This window comes from Schistocerca nitens, chromosome 3 (genome assembly GCF_023898315.1).
Source record: "Schistocerca nitens isolate TAMUIC-IGC-003100 chromosome 3, iqSchNite1.1, whole genome shotgun sequence".
Classification (NCBI taxonomy): Eukaryota; Metazoa; Arthropoda; class Insecta; order Orthoptera; family Acrididae; genus Schistocerca; species Schistocerca nitens.
In genome coordinates this window covers 552,098,981-552,119,928 of record NC_064616.1, presented here as the reverse complement: position 1 = coordinate 552,119,928, position 20,948 = coordinate 552,098,981, and the positions used below count along the sequence as shown (strand labels likewise).

At 42.2% G+C, this 20,948-nt stretch overlaps 1 protein-coding gene across 1 annotated transcript; it reads left to right on the top strand.

Annotated features, from left to right (window-relative positions):
• Positions 1 to 4,920: 4,920 nt before the first annotated feature.
• LOC126248458 (cuticle protein 1-like) lies at positions 4,921 to 16,935 on the top strand. The gene is made up of 2 exons (XM_049949460.1): positions 4,921 to 5,076; positions 16,511 to 16,935. Exons 1-2 carry the CDS (start codon positions 5,062 to 5,064, stop codon positions 16,796 to 16,798), a joined length of 303 nt encoding a protein of 100 aa, XP_049805417.1. The 5' UTR covers positions 4,921 to 5,061; the 3' UTR covers positions 16,799 to 16,935.
• Positions 16,936 to 20,948: the final 4,013 nt, after the last annotated feature.

Here is a 20,948-nt window from a genome sequence, read left to right as displayed (position 1 = left end):
CCAAGATGGCTTGGACCACCTTGTCTCACAATGCGATAAATGTATTAACATTCAAGGTAATAAACAGTTTACTTACTTTTTCCGTCTGTTTCGTTTTCATTTGACTACCTCTTACAATTCTCGTCTGGCTGTTAATATTTAGGTTTTTCATGTTTTCCTGCATCATCTTCAATTATCCTTATTGAACTCCAATAAGCCGATGACAGTGTTGTTTTGGGCACGTGAGAAAATTACCTACATGCTTATCTCACGACCTTTAACGAAGCTTATGAAACTATTAACCCCGAAATCATCATCAAAAAGACTCATATCCTGTGTCATATGATTTGTATTTTTGAAACCTCCTGTTGTCAGAATAAATGGTGAGTTTCAGTACAGCTAAAAATTTTTCCCTTCCTCGGCAGTCATATACTGACAAGTGCAAACAAATATGCTGAAGTTCAACATCACCTCAGCACCGCTTTAGATCACTTATGGGAAAGGGTTTTCAATAATCACAAATCAACACACTCACTAAGCATGATGCTTACCAGTCCATTGTTATACCAAGTATAGTTTGTGTCTGTAAATATTGGATTATCAACAGGAGCCACGTAATTTGCTTGGAGAAATATCAACAGCACTGTCTGACGAGAATCCTTAAAATAAAACTCTAAGGCTGGTGTACCAAATTCAGTGTCCTGAAAGATTCGAGCCGAGAATAATCAAATATTAGCTTCGGTGGACTGGTCATGTGGTCCGAATGCCGGACTCTCGGCTTTGCAAACAATTAATCAGCGTGAAAGGTGAACATGTAAAAATGCTTGATGAGTAGTGAAAACTGGTAGGGTGCAACATCTAATCGACAAGCATAGCGTAGACTTTTTCGTGAAGGTCCACGACAGTTTGAACACGAACATTGAAAATGGGAAGTCTATAAGAGGTAGACAAGGGGGAACGAATGACCACTCAAATAAATAATTTTCAGCATACCGTGGTTGGTATAAATGTTGTCTACATCGTTGAAGAATTTGCGTGTTGATAACTGGTCTATGTAGCCATCAGAGAACCCACTAGTGAATAACTCCTGGGGTTCTAACAGAAGAGCTCATGCTCGTTAGCGAATGATAGGGTATGAAACCACTTAAGACGAATGTGGTTCGTTTCGTTAGCCGTCCTTGCCCAGCTCGTGCCAATGTGTTGTTCCTAGTGGTCTTGCCGTAGCCAGGAATTTAAATTCTAATATTCATTCCTTCCTTATCAGATCCCATCTGTTATTACTGCAAGTTCAAAAGCGTGGCCTTCCTATCGTTTTCCTTCATCACAAATTTCTGTTGCTCGCTTCTTACTACTGGGATCCCTAAGAAGACCCTTAGCCTATTAACGATGGAATACAATAATTTCAGCTTTCTAAGTTGTAAGGCCTTCCGTAGCTCATTAATTTACTATGACTGAATGCGTGTAATAGGACATGTAAAAACTGGGTATTATTCCAGTAATTGCATCTCACTGTTTCCGTGTATTCGTCTGAAGCTACGTGACACCCCTCTCCAGTACTTATATTACTTACTTAACAGAATAGTTGTTATTACTTTGGTTGAAAACTATGAAAGTATCCTCAGATGTACTACTTTGGTTGACAACTGTGAAAGTATCCTGAGGTATATTCCTTTGGTTGACAACTATGAAAGTATCCTCGGCTGTGGCAATATGCACTTGAAGCTACAGCACCTAACTAAAGACGAGTTTACTTCGAAGTCTTGAACGTTATATCCCTCAGTCAAGAACAATAACGAAACTTCTCGTTGATTAGTGTGGACTCTGGAGGTTACTGGAGACAGAATATTTACAGCTACACTCTGCAAACCACGGTGACGTGCATGGCAGAGGGTACGTTCCACTGTACAAGTTATTAGGGTTTCTTCTTGTTACATTCACGTATGGAGCGCGGGAATAATGTTTGTTTAAATGCCTCTGTACGTGCCGCAATTATTCTAATCTTATCCTCAGTATCCCTATGTGAGCGATACGTAGGGGTTGCAGTATATCCCTACAGTAATTGTTTAAAGCTTGTTCTTGAAACTTTGTTAATAAACTTTCTCGGGATAGTTTACGTCTGTCTTCAAGAATTGTCCAGTTCAGTTCCTCCAGTATCAGTATGACACTTTCTCATGGATTAAACAAACCTGTGCCAATCGTGCTGCCCTTATCTGTATACGTTCAATATTCCCTGTAAGTCCATCGGGGCCTGGAACTTTGTTCAATTTTAACGATTACAGCTGTTTCTCAACACCACTGACACTGATATTTATTTCATTCATCTAAAATCGTAGTCGTGATGAATTCATGCCTCGGGCGTGGGTGTGTGTGTGTGTGATGTCCTTAGGTTAGTTAGGTTTAAGTAGTTCTAAGTTCTAGGTGACTGATGACCTCAGAAGTTAAGTCCCATAGTACTTAGAGCCAATATAACGAAGCGAAACATTTTAAAATGTTATCAACATTTCAGACAGCGTGTTTCAGTTGCTGTCGCTGGGAAAGTTTTATGCTGCTTTTAAACAGGACAAACCACGCTTCCCTTTACCATTACAGAGAGTCTTCAAGTATTACAGTAATAATTCTTATTGTAAAGCATTTAAGATGGACACTTTGTAATCAGGGAACTTCAAGGCGGTGCGCAGTGGACTTCTTGGGATATTAAAGGAACTCGATATATGGAACACCACGCAAAACATTAGGAGGAATTTTGTTTTCAGCAAATGTTAGGTAACTCCATAAGGACTTTTCTTTCGTTTATAAAATAATTAGCCAAATACTATCAAAACATTGAGAGATTTCATTGACTAGAGTGCTTCGTATAGAAAAAGAAGTTGGAGGTGAAAATAAATAGAATAGTTCAAATGGTTCAAATGGCTCTGAGCACTATGGGACTTAACATCTGTGGTCATCAGTCCCCTAGAACTTAGAACTACTTAAACCTAACTAACCTAAGGACAACACACACATCCATGCCCGAGGCAGGATTCGAACCTACGACCGTAGTGGTCACGCGGTTTCAGACTGAAGCGCCTAGAACCGCAAGGCCACACTGGCCGGCAATAGAATAGTAATACCTTAAACTTTCTTTTCCCCAACCTTTGTGACTGAATCGTTTTACCATTTTCACCCGGCGACATTAATCCCAGATGAAGCAGATACGAATATCGATGACAGAAAAGGTTTTGATTACTAGAATTCAGCTATAGATAACCAGATTGTGTATTAGTATAATTTTGCCAGCCGCTCATAACGTCACCTCTAGGGGCAATGCAGAGGCCTCCCGTCCCTCTCCACTACAGTTTATGAAATTGGTGGTTAAAAAATCTGAGCTGGCAGAAACAAACTACTTAAACGATGTAAAAATCGCTGGAAATTTTAATCTCGATAGGAAAGTATGTCAATTATAATACATGTAAAAGGTCACTTGTCCTAAAATAAAATGGTGGTAGGGACTCAAACACGATGAAAATTGCTCACTCTCTATATGTAAAGTGTTGGTTAGCCCTGTGATACGACCTTAATTCGTACCCTGATAGATACGTTTTTGTATGTTTTATCCACTTTGTCGTTTTTCAGTATTTTCCGCTACTTCGGAATTTTGCGAGTATTGAACAGGTTCCGCATTAGTTCCTCCTATCACGACTCTCTTTCAGATAACAGGTTCACCTCGAAGGAGCGTACCATGTTCATAGACTTCGCAGCTTTAACCATGTTATGGTGTTTTAGGATTTTTTTTATGTTACAGATTTTTCATTAATCCTTTCTAACGTGGTTGTAGTGCTGAAAGTACGAAAGATCAATATGCCTTCTCAGACGGTTATTTTCTGAGTACGCCACATTTATTAGGAAGGTCAGTTATGAGAGATCGTAGGGTTACTGCACAAGAGAGTTTCACATCGAAGCTGATGGCAAAACCGAGTGTCCGCATCCGTGGTGAAGGCTCGTAGAGAGTAAAGATGCGTTGAGGTATTCCAGCGATGTACACCTTTAAAATAACATAACGACCTCCGAGGGCAATTTCAATTGAAACATCTTTTTAAAATTCCTTTCACTCTACGTTTTCATTTTACTTCCTTCACGCGGTTTTACTTAGTGATGAAGAACTTAACCAAAATAATATGGTGCGGTTGCTAAGCAATTCGCACCAGCTGATAGAGGTGAATTAGTGGTTAAGAAATTGTTCTCGTATTTGGCTGTAGAGGGTTTCGAATTCCTGTCCTGTTACGCGGATTTAGGTATAAAATAAATCATTCCAAACTAGTTCCGTCTATTTTTTTCCCTAACATTGCCCAAGTTCTTTTATAGTGTCCTCTTCGCTGTGGGCGCGTCTAGGTCTGCCCTAGCTTTATTTCTTCCGAATTACTTCAGGTTAACGTCAGAATGGTTCCCTAAAGCAAAAACACAGCATGTAATCTTCGGCAAAGTTGAGTTAGGGATGCACACCTAATGAGGTTGTTGTTGACATGATATTACAATTTATCAAGAAAGCCTATCAGCTGGTTGCGTAGGGCAATGAAAATATGTAAATAACCCGCTTGACATATTCTCACATGACTTTAGATCGAATGTTCCAACGTATAAACGCAACGCTGTCAGCACGAGTGCATCTTTAGCGACATCGGTATGTCAAGGAACGCTTCATTCGTATTCTGGAAGTCTGTTCATATGACTGTCTTGTGTTGTATAGATAAAAAGTGCTTGCAAATAACAGAGGAGGAATTTTTTATGGTTACTTGCTGCGATGGATGTTTGGCGGAACGCTGGGCGCCTACCTTGAGGCAGCAGGCGGACGCGGCAGTTTCCTGGTGACGCACTCGCAGTTGGGTTGGCTCTGCAGCGGCGTCCTTGGGACTAAGAAGCCCTCAACGCGGCCATCGTTATGGGCGGAGGCGAAGAGGCGGTGAGGCTAACGACAACCAGAAGTGGGGACGGGAAGCCTGCTCCAAAACGAGAGAAAATCGACGCGCCTATGCCACAATATATAAGGCCTACTGATGTTACCTTGTCATCAGTATTCGAAAGAACACTGCTCAACACATACTCGAGATGCTCAGGACTCTGGTAAGTTTATCAGTCTGGTATCTTGGGCATCGATGCTTAGCTATCTTCAGAACTAACCTTCACGCATATTGGCGCAAAGACTGACAACTTGTTTTCATTGCAGAGAAATCTCGTAAAGTTACAATTTAATAGCATCTTAGTACATTACTGGAGCAATCATGTCATACAATGTGTGGAGATATTAAGTGGAATAGTCACGTATGCGCAGTTCTATTTAAAACGTATAGTTTGCATCGATTTCTTAGTATGATAATAGCGGTTTGCAATATCCCTGTAACAACTGTACGCCCTATACTGTTATACTGCTCTAGTTTTTGGGTTCCAGAACTTGCTTGATTAATAGGCGAAATCGAATGTAGCGAAAGTAGACAAAGGTTTTCTGGTCGGCGAGAAACTTTTAAAATAATTCTTCAAAATCTTAAAACGTCGACACTCGACAAAAGATGCCAAATATCTATCAAAAACCTAATAAGAACATTCCAAGATGCAGATTAGCGAGCGGTAACTATGAATATTTTTCAGTCCTCTACAATCGTTGCCAAGGATATTATTAGACTAATAACAGTCGATACAGAGGCGACTAAGTAAACATCCTTTAGACGTTACACTCGCGGTTGGAACAACATAAACCGTAAATGCAATAACGTGGAGATAGGACGCGTCATTCGTAGTGACAAGCACTGAACTTCTAATTTCATTTACGAAAAGAATCAGTTAAATTAGGCTTCACGTAACAGCCTGAGATCAATGAAGCACTTGCCCTTTCTATGGAGAGACCTATCAACGCACTTAACACACGAGGTATTTTTACTGGTGACATGTTTACTTAGTTTTGATGACGTATTGTGTGTGATTTGTAAAGTTTAGAAACAGATGTATATAAACAGTCAAAGGTCTTACTAGTAAAAAAATCCGATATGCCAGCATCATTTAAAGCGCTAAAAAAAATTAAAAAATTAAAACAAAAAAGAGGTTGTGGAAGCCTTTCATTGATTTTTCACTGCTCCTTGAATTATAATTTTGGTGATTCCTACATCAAAGATCCAGTGATTCTTGCTTATAATCAAGCTGTCTAGCCCCGCTTGGTGCACAGTACCAGTCGATATGAGAACCTTAGAAACAGTTTTGATACTGGTATTGACGGAATTTAAATATTTGTGCGTCAGCGTCAGCGAAACTTTCTTTTAATGAAGACACAAGATACGATAATTTTTTAATAATTTTGTATCACATGAAGGCTAAATAGTACTAGCATTTTATTCCACTAGTAAAGGTACCAAATAAAATATATTACTGAGATCCGAATTAATTGAAGAATTTGCTATTCTTCTTCAGTTTTTGGTACCTAGAAGAACTGAAATGACGCCACGTTGCCAGAAAGTATTACTTAGCTGTGCTGCAGCTAGTTGATGTCACAAAATAAACACTATGGTCTACATTAGTGCTCTTAGTCCATTGTATACCGTGATACTTTCCATATGTATGGTAATTTGACTCATATCTGACAAGTGTTGAGGAAGAATGAACAAAAGAAGGATAGAATTTAGTGACCTGTCGAAATGGTAGTCATCGAGATGGAGCACAAGCTCGGACTGGGCGAGAGTGAAGACGGAACTGGGCTGCAGCCTTGTTACAGGAACCATCGCAGGACTTGGAGAAGTGATTTAGGAAACTTATGGATACTTAAATCTTCATGGCCGGACGGGGATTTGAACCCCAGTTCTTCTGAGAAAAAGTCTTGTGACTTAACACTAGAGCATGTCGCTAGCTGTTTGAAAATGATTTAAGCGGAATAAAACACTATTCTGCACTATTTCAGACTGCTCTCAGATTAGGCATGTAGCTGAGTTCTTGATTTCGATCTTCGAAATGGACCGTGAAATGGGTCATTAAACTATCACTTTCTTTATCGTACAGGTATATAATAAGAAAACCGGAAATCGCTTGTGTATGCAGTATTCATTGATTCTACTTATCATTTTCGGTACCCGCTTGTGCACGAATTGGATGGCCAGCATGTCAAGGACATAACGTTCTATTTTCATAGTATAAAACACGATACCAGGACAAATGTTTTACTTTCGTTTCTATAAATTACAAGCAAAAGTGTCCTCCTCAGCAGCGCAGCGGTAGCGTTATCGCCTACCACGCAAGGGGCCCGGCTTCGATTCCCGGCCGGAGACTGGGTGTTGTTTGTCCTTCATCATCATTATCATTGACTCGCAAGTCGCCGTTGTAACTTCACCTAAAAAGGAGTTCCAATACGGCGGCTGAACTCCCCTGAAGGGGGCCTCATTTCTTTCCATAAGCAAAAGTAATTTGTCTGACTCTGTGACGCCCACAATATTGTCCCGCGAGTAGCATGAAATAGAAACAAAGCTCTCTCTGAATTTCGAAGTTCAGATCTTAAGTAAATATCCCGATACTCTTTTATTTCTTCAGGCAAATTATTTCTCTCTAAGTGGGTTGATTACAATGAGACGTTGCCGAGTAGTGATAATGCTGTGCCCAGCACTACCAAGATGTAACATCAAATGCATCCCACTACGACAGATTAAAACTGAAGTCAGGGAATACACACACGCAACAGCACATATGTTCGCATCATCAGACTCTCAGTTACCTATTACGTAGACAACCAATCTGATTTCGTAAAGGACGAAGCTATATTCAATAACGATTGCAGTCTTTCTCGGCGTATTCCACTGATGAATTCTTCTTGGGTTATCAGCCGAGTGGTGGCGTCGTCTTGTCGCAACGTTTCAATGAGTTTCGTACCCATCATCTTCGGGCGAAGATTGGTACGAAACTCATTGAAACGTTGCGACAAGACGACGCCACCACTCGGCTGATAACCCGAGGAGAATTCATCAGTACATTCAATAGGATTATGTAATGTGTAGAAAAGGAAATACTCGATTATTCTGTTCTAATGACGGATACCTACCTTATATTACACGATTGCATGTACTTTTTTTATTATTTGACAGGAAAACGTAAATAAATAATTCAGTTTGCTTATAGTCCATCGAGGTTATACGATGGAGCCTAAGGTATGAGAGATTTTAGTAGTTTTGATAATTACATTCATGCTCAAGCATATTATAAGATAAACATTTTTATTTTCATCTTTACGGATGTGAACGTCTATATTGTTAAATATCATGAGGGATATTCCCTTTAATTACCCTGCAGAAGGTATTTTATAATGCGTCCATTGCAATAAACTGTGTACCAACCTAGGATATCACATTTGCCGAAGGAGAAATAAATTGCGTTAGTTTAAAAGAATCTTTTCCTAATAATATATTCCCAGATTCCTTATCATTATATAAATCAGAAGCATCGGATGGATTTTGTGCCCAGGAGCTTTCGATGTATTATATATGTCAATAGATTTTGCGGTAATCCGTCATCAGTACCTAACAGTATTATATGTGTTTACGCTCTTCAACTGTTCATTGTTGTTACAAGTCTAGGTGGTACATGGTGATGAAACGCTCTCCAGTTTTCAGTCTGGTGACTGTTGAGAGTAGTACACACCGGAAAAGTCTGCATTCACACATAAAGGTCACACACATTTTCGAAACTGGTATCTCAGTCCCTTCTGCTATATGTTTTGCTTATTTTCATAACAGCTCCGCAAACTAAGCGAATTGCACATTTGCACTAACATCAGTTTATCTCTCTCCCAAGAATCTCTTCGCAATGGCAAAAAGCTTTCAATTGAATACTTTTGTATATGTAAGTTCATAGGCTACAAAAATATTCAGTGAAGCGAGATATTGAGCATGACTATTCCTCGAAATATCAAATGTTTTGCAATCACACTTCCTCGAAATTTTATGCAAAATCAGGAACTTGGTAAGTCAAAGATGTAACAAAAAGAGCTTCAAATATAATTCATAACCATAGCTCCGTCATCATTATGACTAAGTTATTAATTGGATTTGCCGTGAAACATCAAAAATTCGAAGACTGTATTGTGGAGGTTAGCTTTTGAAGAATGTTGCTGAACCAACTCCAGCCAACTGCTAACAACACTAAGATTAAGGTGTAGGAGTAGTCTGCGTTGAACTAACATTAAATTTTTAAATCGTACCGAAGTGGTAGTTCAGCTAGTTGAAATGTCATCTCCCAAGTAAGCAGATAGTTTTACTCTCAAGTACAACAGAACCTACACAGACCAAATATTATGTGATTATTGAAATATAGCTATTTAATGACCAGAAAAATAAACTTCTCAGATCTACTTATAAGATAAATTTAATGCAAGACTTATTCTCTGTAAGCACTCGATGCGTTTACTTTAAATGTAGACTTTACATTATCGTCACTAGGCCGATGTACTAATGGTATCATTAACTCCAAATGAGGTTTATCTTAATCTGTCTAAAATAATGTTGTACCATTTTCAGTTGCTATTAAAATCTTTATTATTGCTACCAGTTTCAGTTATGACTGAAGAAATCAGGTACCTGGTTGCATTCATGAACATACTTATGTACAGAAAAAGATACTATGGAAATCTTCATTGTTGCTACCATTCGTCTGTTACTGATCACTATCAGTGCCTTGTCCGCGGCCCGTGGTCTTGCTGTAGCGTTCCCGCTTCCCGAGCACGGGGTCCCGGGTTCGATTCCCGGCGGGGTTAGGGGTTTTCTCTGCCTCGAGATAACTAGGTGTTGTGTGTCTTTCATCATCATTTCATTCTCATTCACTCGCAAGTCGCCGTAGTGGCGTTAAAGAACTTGTGGAGCGGTGGCCGAACCACCACGCGAGGGGTCTCCCGGCCACCAATGCCATACGCTCATTATTATTATTATTATTATCAGTACCTTCTCACTTACGAACAGACCTTTTCTGATTGAATACATGAGTCATTAGCAGTTTCACTACCGTTTTCAAATAAATTCTAATGCAGTGCTGATTAACACACAGTGCCTGGTCGAGTTCTCAGACGAATTCCTTCTTTCCCTGCAAAGAAAATGTCCTGATAGAAACCATAGCGCCGCAATTATTACGACAAAGCTCATTTTGCATTACATTATCGAATGGCCGACAAATTATAATGTGCTCAGTATTGAGAATAGCCGTCCCTATACATGGGAATTAAGAGCCACACAGATGTCCCAGTATATATCCAGATGACTGGTTACGGTTAATAACAACGTGCTCCAAAATAATAACGTTCCGGGAAACATCGGGTGCGCCGCGGACTGGTGTTTCAACGACACATTGTACCTGGAAAGCTCCCCCAGTTCTTAAACGCATCACTGTACGTTTAAAAACATGCGCAGAAGGTAGATATCGTGTTGGAAAAAGTTATGAATGCAGCCTTCGGGCCTCAGCTGCATTGCGGTGCGTCTCCCCATAGATCAGTATCATATCGGTGTAGTCTCCGCTGGAGTACATTGCAGTTGTTACCTGTTTGACGTAAGACATGACTCGAACAACAAACGGCAAACAGACGACCATGCGACCTTAAGCTCAGTGGAGGTTCACTTGTACGTGCACACCCCCTTTGGACAGGTGTGATGAGGCAACCCTTCCTGCACCAACGTATGCGGGATACAGTGCCTATGTTATTCTGATTACAATGCGAAGTTCCTTTGAACAGGCACTGCGGCGATCACAGCTGTTACGAAACACATCAAATGAATTCGCAATTCCGAACAAGGAATACCATCAGCTGTACAATGGAATGACGACAAAGAACATTTGTGCCTGACCGGAGCTTAGACTCGAATTTCCCGCTTGTCGCGACCGGTCGCCATACCATTTGGCTATCCGTGCCCGACTCACCGCAAGACCCTAACTTCCTTAAGTCGTCAACCATTCCTCTACGACCTGTACTCGTACATCCATTATGTATATTTCTGTATAGGTCAGACGTTATACTTGAAAGTCACTTTCCCGGTATCGGCAGATAAATATGATAATATGATATTGCAGCACCTGATGACATATGGAAGTTTGCATCTAGCCGTGAGTCGTGCACGGATAACCAAATGGTACGACGACCGCCCGCGATAATTGGGAAATCCGTGTACGAGTCCCGGTCGGGCACAAATTTTCATTCTCGTCATTCAGTTCTACAGCTGATGGTAGCCCTTATTCGCAACTACGAATTCATTTTATGTAAAACGACAGAGGATGGCTTGCGTGGGCAACCTGGTGTGTGTATATATGCAGGGTGGTCCATTGATCGTGACCGGGACAAATATCTCACGAAATAAGCGTCAAACGAAAAAACTTCAAACAACGAAACTTGTCTAGCTTGAAGGGGGAAACCAGATGGCGTTATGGCTGGCCTGCTAGATGGCGCTGCCATAGGTCAAACGGATATCAACAGCGTTTTTAAAAATAGGAACCCCCATTTTTATTACATATTCGTGTAGTACGTAAAGAAATATGAATGTTTAAGTTGGACCACTTTTTTTCGCTTTGTGATGGATGGCGCTGTAATAGTCACAAACATATGGCTCACAATTTTAGACCAACAGTTGGTAACAGGTAGGTTTTTCAAATTAAAATACAGGATGTAGGTACGTTTGAACATTTTATTTCGGTTGTTCCAATGTGATACATGTACCTTTGTGAACTTATCGTTTCTGAGAACGCATGCTGTTACAGCGTGATTACCTGTAAATATCACATTAATGCAATAAAATGATGTCCGTCAACCTCAATGCATTTGGCAATACGTGTAACGACATTCCTCTCAAGAGTGAGTAGTTCGCCTTCCGTAATATTCGCACATGCATTGACAATGCGCTGACGCATGTTGTCAGGCGTTGTCGGTGGAACTCAATAGCAAATATCCTTCAACTTTCCCCACAGAAAGAAATCCGGGGACGTCAGATAGCTAGCTATGCGCCGGACGTCCATCATGTTGGAAGTACATCGCCATTCTGTCATGCAGTGAATCATCTTGTAGTAACATCGGTAGAACATTACGTAGGAAATCAGCATACATTGCACCATTTAGATTGCCATCGATGAAATGGGGCCAATTATCCATCCTCCCATATTGCTACACCACACATTACCCCGCCAAGTGGCTGATCTTCCACTTGTCGCAGCCATCGTGGATTTTCCGTTGCCCAATAGTGCATATTATGCCGGTTTACGTTACCGCTGTTGGCGACTGACGCTTTGTCGCTAAATTGAACGCGTACAAAAAATCTGTCATCGTCCCGTAATTTCTCTTGTGCCCAGTGGCAGAACAGTACACGACGTTCAAAGCCGTCGCCATGCAATTCCTGCTGCATATAAATATGGTACGGGTGCAATCGATGTTGATGTAGCACTCTCAACACCTACGTTTTTGAGATTCCCGATTCTCGCGCAATTTGTCTGCTACTGATGTGCGGATTAGCCGCGACGGCAGCTAAAACACCTACTTGGGCATCATCATTTTTCCAGTTCGTGGTTGACGTTTCACATATGGCTGAACACTTCCTGTTTCCTTAAATAACGTAACTATCCAGCGAACGGTTCGGACACTTGGATGAAGTTGTCCAGGATACCGAGCAGCATACATAGCACACGCCCATTGGGCATTTTGATCACAATAGCCATACATCAACACGATATCGACCTTTTCCGCAATTGGTAAACGGTCCATTTTAACACGGGTAATGTATCACGAAGCAAATACCGTCCGCACTGCCGGAATATTACGTGATACCACGTACTTATTCGTTTGTAACTATTACAGCGCCATCTATTACAAAGCGAAAAAAGTGGTCCAACTAAAACATTCATATTTCTTTACGTACAACACGAATATGTAATAAAAAATGGGGCTTGCTATTTAAAAAAAAGGAGAGAACCGACTCGTGGAGATAACATCTTGGACCTACTGATAACAAACAGACTCGAACTTTTCGACTCTGTAAGTACAAAACAGGGAATCAGTGATCATAAGGCCGTTGCAGCATCCCTGAATATGGATGTTAATAGGAATATAAAAAAAGGGAGGAAAGTTTATCTGTTTAGCAAGAGTAATAGAAGGCAGATTTCAGACTACCTAACAGATCAAAACGAAAATTTCTGTTCCGACACTGACGATGTTGAGTGTTTATGGAAAAAGTTCAAGGCAATCGTAAAATGCGTTTTCGACAGGTACGTGCCGAGTAAAACTGTGAGGGACGGGAAAAACCCACCGTGGTTCAACAACAAAGTTAGGAAACTACTGCGAAAGCAAAGAGAGCTTCACTCCAAGTGTAAACGCAGCCAAAACCTCTCAGACAAACAGAAGCTAAACGATGTCAAAGTTAGCGTAAGGAGGGCTATGCGTAAAGCGTTCAGTGAATTCGAAAGTAAAATTCTATGTACCGACTTGACAGAAAATCCTAGGAAGTTCTGGTCTTACGTTAAATCAGTAAGTGGCTCGAAACAGCATATCCAGACACTTCGGGATAATGATGGCATTGAAACAGAGGATGACACGCGTAAAACTGAAATACTAAACACCTTTTTCCAAAGCTGTTTCACAGAGGAAGACCGCACTGCAGTTGCTTCTCTAAATCCTCGCACAAACGAAAAAATGGCTTCATTGAAATAAGTGTCCAAGGAATAGAAAAGCAAATGGAATCACTCAACAGAGGAAAGTCCACTGGACCCGACGGGATACCAATTCGATTCTACACAGAGTACGCGAAAGAACTTGCCCCCCTTCTAACAGCCGTGTACCGCAAGTCTCTAGAGGAACGGAAGGCTCCAAATGATTGGAAAAGAGCACAAGTAGTCCCAGTCTTCAAGAAGGGTCGTCGAACAGATGCGCAAAACTATAGACCTATATCTCTGACGTCGATCTGTTGTAGAATTTTAGAACATGTTTTTTGCTCGCGTATCATGTCGTTTTTGAAAACCCAGAATCTACTCTGTGGGAATCAATATGGATTCCGGAAACAGCGATCGTGTGAGACCCAACTCGCGTTATTTGTTCATGAGACCCAGAAAATATTAGATACAGGCTCCCAGGTAGATGCTATTTTCCTTGACTTCCGCAAGGCGTTCGATACAGTTCCGTACTGTCGCCTGATAAACAAAGTAAGAGCCTACGGAATATCAGACCAGCTGTGTGGCTAGATTGAAGAGCTTTTAGCAAACAGAACATAGCATGTTGTTCTCAATGGAGAGACGTCTACAGTCGTTTAAGTAACCTCTGGCGTGCCACAGGGGAGTGTTATGGGACCATTGCTTTTCACAATATATATAAATGACCTAGAAGATAGTGCCGGAAGTTCCATGCGGCTTTTCGCGGATGATGCTGTAGTATATAGAGAAGTTGCAGCATTAGAAAATTGTAGCGAAATGCAGGAAGATCTGCAACGAATAGGCACTTGGTGCAGGGAGTGGCAACTGACCTTTAACATAGACAAATGTAATGTATTGCGAATACATAGAAAGAAGGATCCTTTATTGTATGATTATATGATAGCGGAACAAACACTGGTAGCAGTTACTTCTGTAAAATATCTGGGAGTATGCGTGCGGAACGATTTGAAGTGGAATGATCATATAAAATTAATTGTTGGTAAGGCGGGTACCAGGCTGAGATTCATTGGGAGAGTCCTTAGAAAATGTAGTCCATCAACAAAGGAGGTGGCTTACAAAACACTCGTTCGACCTATACTTGAGTATTGCTCATCAGTGTGGGATCCGTACCAGATCGGATTGACGGAGGAGATAGAGAAGATCCAAAGAAGAGCGGCGCGTTTCGTCACAGGGTTATTTGGTAACCTTGATAGCGTTACGGAGATGTTTAGCAAACTCAAGTGGCAGACTCTGCAAGAGAGGCGCTCTGCATCGCGGTGTAGCTTGCTCGCCAGGTTTCGAGAGGGTGCGTTTCTGGATGAGGTATCGAATATGTTGGTTCCCCCTACTTATACCTCCCGAGGAGATCACGAATGTAAAATTAGAGAGATTCGAGCGCGCACGGAGGCTTTCAGATAGTCGTTCTTCCCGCGAACCATACGCGACTGGAACAGAAAAGGGAGGTAATGACAGTGGCACGTAAAGTGCCCTCCGCCACACACCGTTGGGTGGCTTGCGGAGTACAAATGTAGATGTAGATGTAGATATCCGTTTGACCTATGGCAGTGCCATCTAGCGGACCAACCATAGCGCCATCTGGTTTCCCCCTTCAAGCTAGACGAGTTTCGTTCTTTGTAGTTTTTTCGTTTGATGTTTATTACGTGAGATATTTGGCCCGGTCACTATCAATGGACCACCCTGTATTTTGCGCTCAGTAGAACGTCCTTAATGATGATCAAAGGCATGAATTCCCTGTTATTATTGATAAATGCGAAAGTCGTTTACGAATGATAGAAACATGTTTTGTATAAGTTCGACGATGTTTGACGTATTTTTGTTTTGCGTTTTTTCTATTTTACCTTTTTGTTGAGTGAAGCGTTATATATAAATCTGTAATTTTGCTTTATTTTTACTAGAACACCCCTCTGTTTCACGTAACAAATCAATAATTTTTTAATAAAACCTGAATTAAACATTGACAGTTTCAATTTTGCTATAAATACTGTTCATTCTTAATTAACAGACAGGAGGATAGTTATGTAGAACAAAAATGTTCCGTAGGTTACCCTGCCGTTTATATATCATCACCCAGTTTCTAGACGGTTCAGCGATTCCGATTTGTAGTGGAGTCTATTAAGACACTGATCACATATGCAAAGAAAGCGATCGTTATGAGGTAACGCCCGATATGTATGCAACACATCCAAGGCAGAGGTAACGCTGGTACGACCTTAAATGAAAAAAGCTACTAGGAAACCTATTGTAATCTACGCTTACTTATGGTAGCTCACGGTAGCCTACGATAGTTTTGCAACTCTAGTCAGAAGACTTCTTTCCATTCAGCATTGCATGCTGTGTTGTATTTGCTAGAGACTTTTCAATCCAATTACACAGTTGGTCCTATTTCGTAAACTCGTATTTTATTCATTAGTTGACAGGTAGACACTATATCGAATGCCTTCCGGAAGTCAAGCAACACATCTACCTGGCTGCCTGTATCTACTGCTTTCTGGGTGTCGTGGAAGAACAGAGCGAGCTGGGTTTCTCACGATGGTCGTTTTCGGAACACATGTCGGTTCCTGCAGGGATTTTTGGTCTCCAGAAACGTCGTAATACGCGAGCATAAAACTTGTTCCAAAATTATGCAACAGACCGACGTCAGAGATATAGGCCTATAGTTCACTGTGTCTGTTCGACGAACTTTCTTCAAAATGGGAATCATCTATGCCTGTTTTCCAGTCATAGATAGATTCAAACTCGCATGGGGTATACCAATAGTGACAGTGGTGCAGAAAGTGTCCTCCAACACTACCGTAGGTTGGCCAGAGTAGTATAAATGCCTGTAATTTGTGCGAGTCGTGCTAGTGACAATGTGCTGGTGTTGCAGGTTTTGGTGGCGATGTGCGCGTGGGCGGTGGCTGCGCAGGACCGCTACCCGGCCGGCCTGTCGGCGGCGCTGTGCCCCAACTACCCGCTGTGCGACAACAGCGTCATCGCCACCTTCTCGTCTCCGGCCGGCGCGCCCGCGGCTCGCTCCTACCCCGCAGGAGTGGCAGCCGCGGCCTGCCCCAACTACCCCTACTGCAACAACAACGTCTACCCAGGCTACGCGGCGCCTCGCGAGTACCCTCCTGGTGTTCACCCTGCCGCCTGCCCGGGCTACCCCTTCTGTTAGCCAGCGCTCTCCTGTCTAAATTATTTCAGTGTCGCGCAATAGGTTCTATAAATGTAAGTTTTCAATGTGCCATATTAAACCAACAAGCGTGTAAATCTTAACTGTTCCTACTACAAATAAAGCCTTTGCATGTATCATTTGTATAACTTTTTAATTATTAAATCCCTTACTCCTACCAAATTTACTCCTAATTAGTTGTCCTATTACGAGAACTTTAATTATAATCTTGAAAAAATAAATTACGTCATTATTTTTGGTAATTTTCAATAATGATTGTCTATCGAACGTGCAGGTCCTAACGGTATAAACTGACGGAAAAAATTGCAACAACAAAAATTAATTGACATACAATAACGAAATTTTGGGAATTCATTTGGATAGGTAATATAATTAAGTGACTGACGTTATAAGGTCACAGGTTAATGTAAGAGCGAGGAATCAATGCGAATGTGACATGCTGGTACATTAATAATCGGTGTAACCGCCATAGCCGGCCGGTGTGGCCGAGCGGTTCTAGGCGCTTCAGTCCGGAACCGCGAGACCGCTACGGTTGCACGTTCGAATCCTGCCTCGGGCATGGATGTGTGTGCTGTTCTTAGGTTAGTTAGGTTTAAGTAGTTCTAAGTTCTAGGGGACTGATGATCTTAGATATTAAGTCCCATAGTGCTCAGAGCCATTTGAACCATTTTGTAACCGCCAGAATGCTGAAAGCAAACATGCAAACGTGCGTCCCATCTGCGCTCGACTGGAGATAGTTCTGGTGGTCGAGCAGGCTAAGGCAACATATCGACAGTCTTTAGATGATTGAAATGGCTCTAAGCACTATGGGACTTGACATCTGAGGTCATCAGTCCCCTAGACTTGGAACTACTCAAACCTAACTAACCTAGGGACATCACACACATCCATGCCCGAGGAGCCGGCCGGTGTGGCCGTAAGGTTCTAGGCGCTACAGTCTGGAACCGAGTGACCACTACAGTCGCAGGTTCGAATCCTGCCTCGGGCATGGATGTGTGCGACGTCCTTAGGTTAGTTAGGTTTAAGTAGTTCTAAGTTCTAGGGGACTGATGACTACAGATGTTAAGTCCCATAGTGTTCAGAGCCATTTGAACCATTTTGAACCATGCCCGAGGCAGGATTCGAACCTGCGACCGTAGCAGCAGCGCAATTCCGGACTGAGGCGCCTATAACCGCTCGGCCACAGCGGCCGGCCACTCTATAGAGCGTGCTGAGTTATAACAGCGGATTGCGGGCGTGTGTTATCCTGTTGGAAAACACCCCCTGGAATGCTGGTCGTGAATAGCAGTGCAACAGGATATATCACCAGATAGACGTAAAAATTTGCAGTGAGGGTGCATGGGACAACCATGAGAATGTTCTTGCTGTCATACGAAATCGCATCCCGGACCATAACTCCAGGTGTAGGTCAAGTGTGTCTAGCTCGCATACAGGTTGGTTGCAGGTCCTCAACTGGCCTCCTTCTAACCAATACAGGAACCTCACTGCTGCCGAGGCAGAACCAGTTTTAATCGGAAAACACAACAGACCTCCATCCTGCCCTCCAATGAGCTCTCGCTTGACACCACTGAAGTTACAAATGGTGGTGGTTTTGGGTCAGTGGATTGTAGGCTACAAGGCGTCTGGCTAGGATCTGTCCTTGAAGTAACCGATTTTTTTAACAGTTCTTTGTGTCAGTGTGGTTCCAGTTGCTGCTCAAATTCCTGCTGCAGATGCAATACGATATGCCAGAGCCCTGCGCCGACACGATGGTCTTCTCTTTCTGTCGTGCCACGTCTTCTTGCTACCGTACATTGTCATGATCACCGCTGCCAGCAGTCATGTACAGTGGTTCCATTTCTGCCAAGTCTTTCTGCAGTATCGCTGAAGGAACATCCAGCTTGTCGTAGCCCTATTACAAAACCTCGTCCAAACTCAGTGAGGTGTTGATAATGGCGTCTGTGTCACCTTAAAGGTATTCCTGACTAATATCAACTCAGCACTTCCAGCCCCAAAGATAACTAACGCTTACGACCTTTACAGCGTGTATTTAAAGCAAATTTGATGTCCATCCTCATAGTGGCGCTACTAGAGTCACTCTTATGCGACTGGCGAGAAGTTTGAATAGGCCGGCCGAAGTGGCCGTGCGGTTCTGGGCGCTACAGTCTGGAGCCGAGGGACCGCTACGGTCGCAGGTTCGAATCCTGCCTCGGACATGGATGTGTGTGATGTCCTTAGGTTAGTTAGGTTTAATTTAGTTCTAAGTTCTAGGCGACTGATGACCTCAGCAGTTAAGTCGCATAGTGCTCAGAGCCATTTGAGCCATTTGAAGTTTGAATAAACATCACCTTTCAGATGTAGAAACACGTCTACAAACTTTCGGTTATGTTGCACAACTCCTTCTTTGTGTTGCGATTTCTTTTTCGTCTGTATATTTCGAACGTACGACTCGATGTCGACCACACTACTCTGGTGGCGCGGATTATGGTAAATATACAGTGTGTTGCCAGGGGAGCACTGTTTATCGTTTTAGGCTGTGAATAGGAGTGCTTGAAAGCGTTGAGTTTCGAGTGCCGATAGTCTCACATGGAGGAAACTGATTCCTCCGTTATGTAGTGTGGAAAAACGTTTGAAACTTTGCTGGGTCTTCGGATTGCTTCCTAATGAGGATAGCAGCAACTGTGTAGAATGTCATGGATTCAGTTTCACGAAACTTCGCAAGAAAGGTAAGGATGCTGATTTTCTTTTGAAATTGTACTTCGCCGCATGTGACATCTAATACCAGAGAGGACGATCGTTGAAAAATGAAGTTGAACGCATTTGGATATTTCGTGGCATTGAAAGAGATCCCGCAAGTGATTTATAGTTCGAGTTTATTCAAGGGCGAAGAACACTTTAGCCTCTCTGATAAATTACTTTGTATTGCCAGGCACAAAAGTGATAACAGACTGCTTTAAGTCGTACAGCACCTTAAAGAAAGAAGAATTTCAACATGAATATGTGAATGATTCTGTTGAATTTGTGTCATCAGACGACCCATCTGTCCACACATAGAACACCGAACGCTTGCCGAAATCTGTCAAATAATCGATCAAAACAGAGAGGCATTCAGGAGATAGGGACGAACTCTACATATTTCAATTACTGTATTTCCACACGTTGAGGAAGCGTGGAGAAATTGATCTTCCTGATACTCTCCCAATGATTGCGATTCACATAGCAAGAACGTACCACATTTATGGAAAGAAAGGACTGCTGCCTGCGACTTACAGGGCAACTACAACTACACCTACATAGATACTCCGCGAGCTACCATACGGCCTGTGGTGGAGGGTACCCTATACCACTACTCGTCATGTCCTTTCCTGTTGTACTCGCAAATAGAGCGAGGGAAAAGCAACTGTCTATATGCCTCCGTATGAGCATTAATTTATGTTATCTTCGTGGTCCTTACGCGTAATTTATGTTGGTGGCATTAGAATCGTTCGGCAGTCAGCTTCAAATGCCGCTTCTCTAAATTTTCTCAACAGTGTTTCTCGAAAAGAACGTCTCCTTCCCTCCAGATATTCCCATTTGAGTTCCTGAAGCATGTCCGTAACACGTATTGTTCGAACCTACCAGTAACAAATGTAGAAACCCGCCTCTGGGTTGCCTCGATGTCTTCCTTCAATCCGACCTGATACGAATCCCAAACACAAGAGCAGTATTCAAGAATAGGTCTTACCAGCGTCCTATATGCAGCCTCCTTCACAGGTGAACCACTCTTCCCTAAAATCTCCCAATAAACCGAAGTCGACCGTTCGCCATCCCTACCACAGTTCTCGCATGCACCTAGCACCTCATATCGCTATGCAACGTTACCCCCAGATATTTAAACGACTTTACTGTGCCACGCAGGACGATAGAAATACTGTATCCGAACATTACAGGTTTGATCTACCTATTCATCCGCATTAACTTACATTTTTCCACATTCAGGGCTACCTGCCATTCATCACACTAACTGGAAATTTTGTCTAAGTCGTCTTGTATCTTCCTAAAGACACTCAACTTTGACACCTTGCCGTACACCACAGTATCATCAGCAAACAACCGCAGATCGCTGTCCACCCTATCCACAAAATCATTTACGTCTATAAATAACAACAGCGGT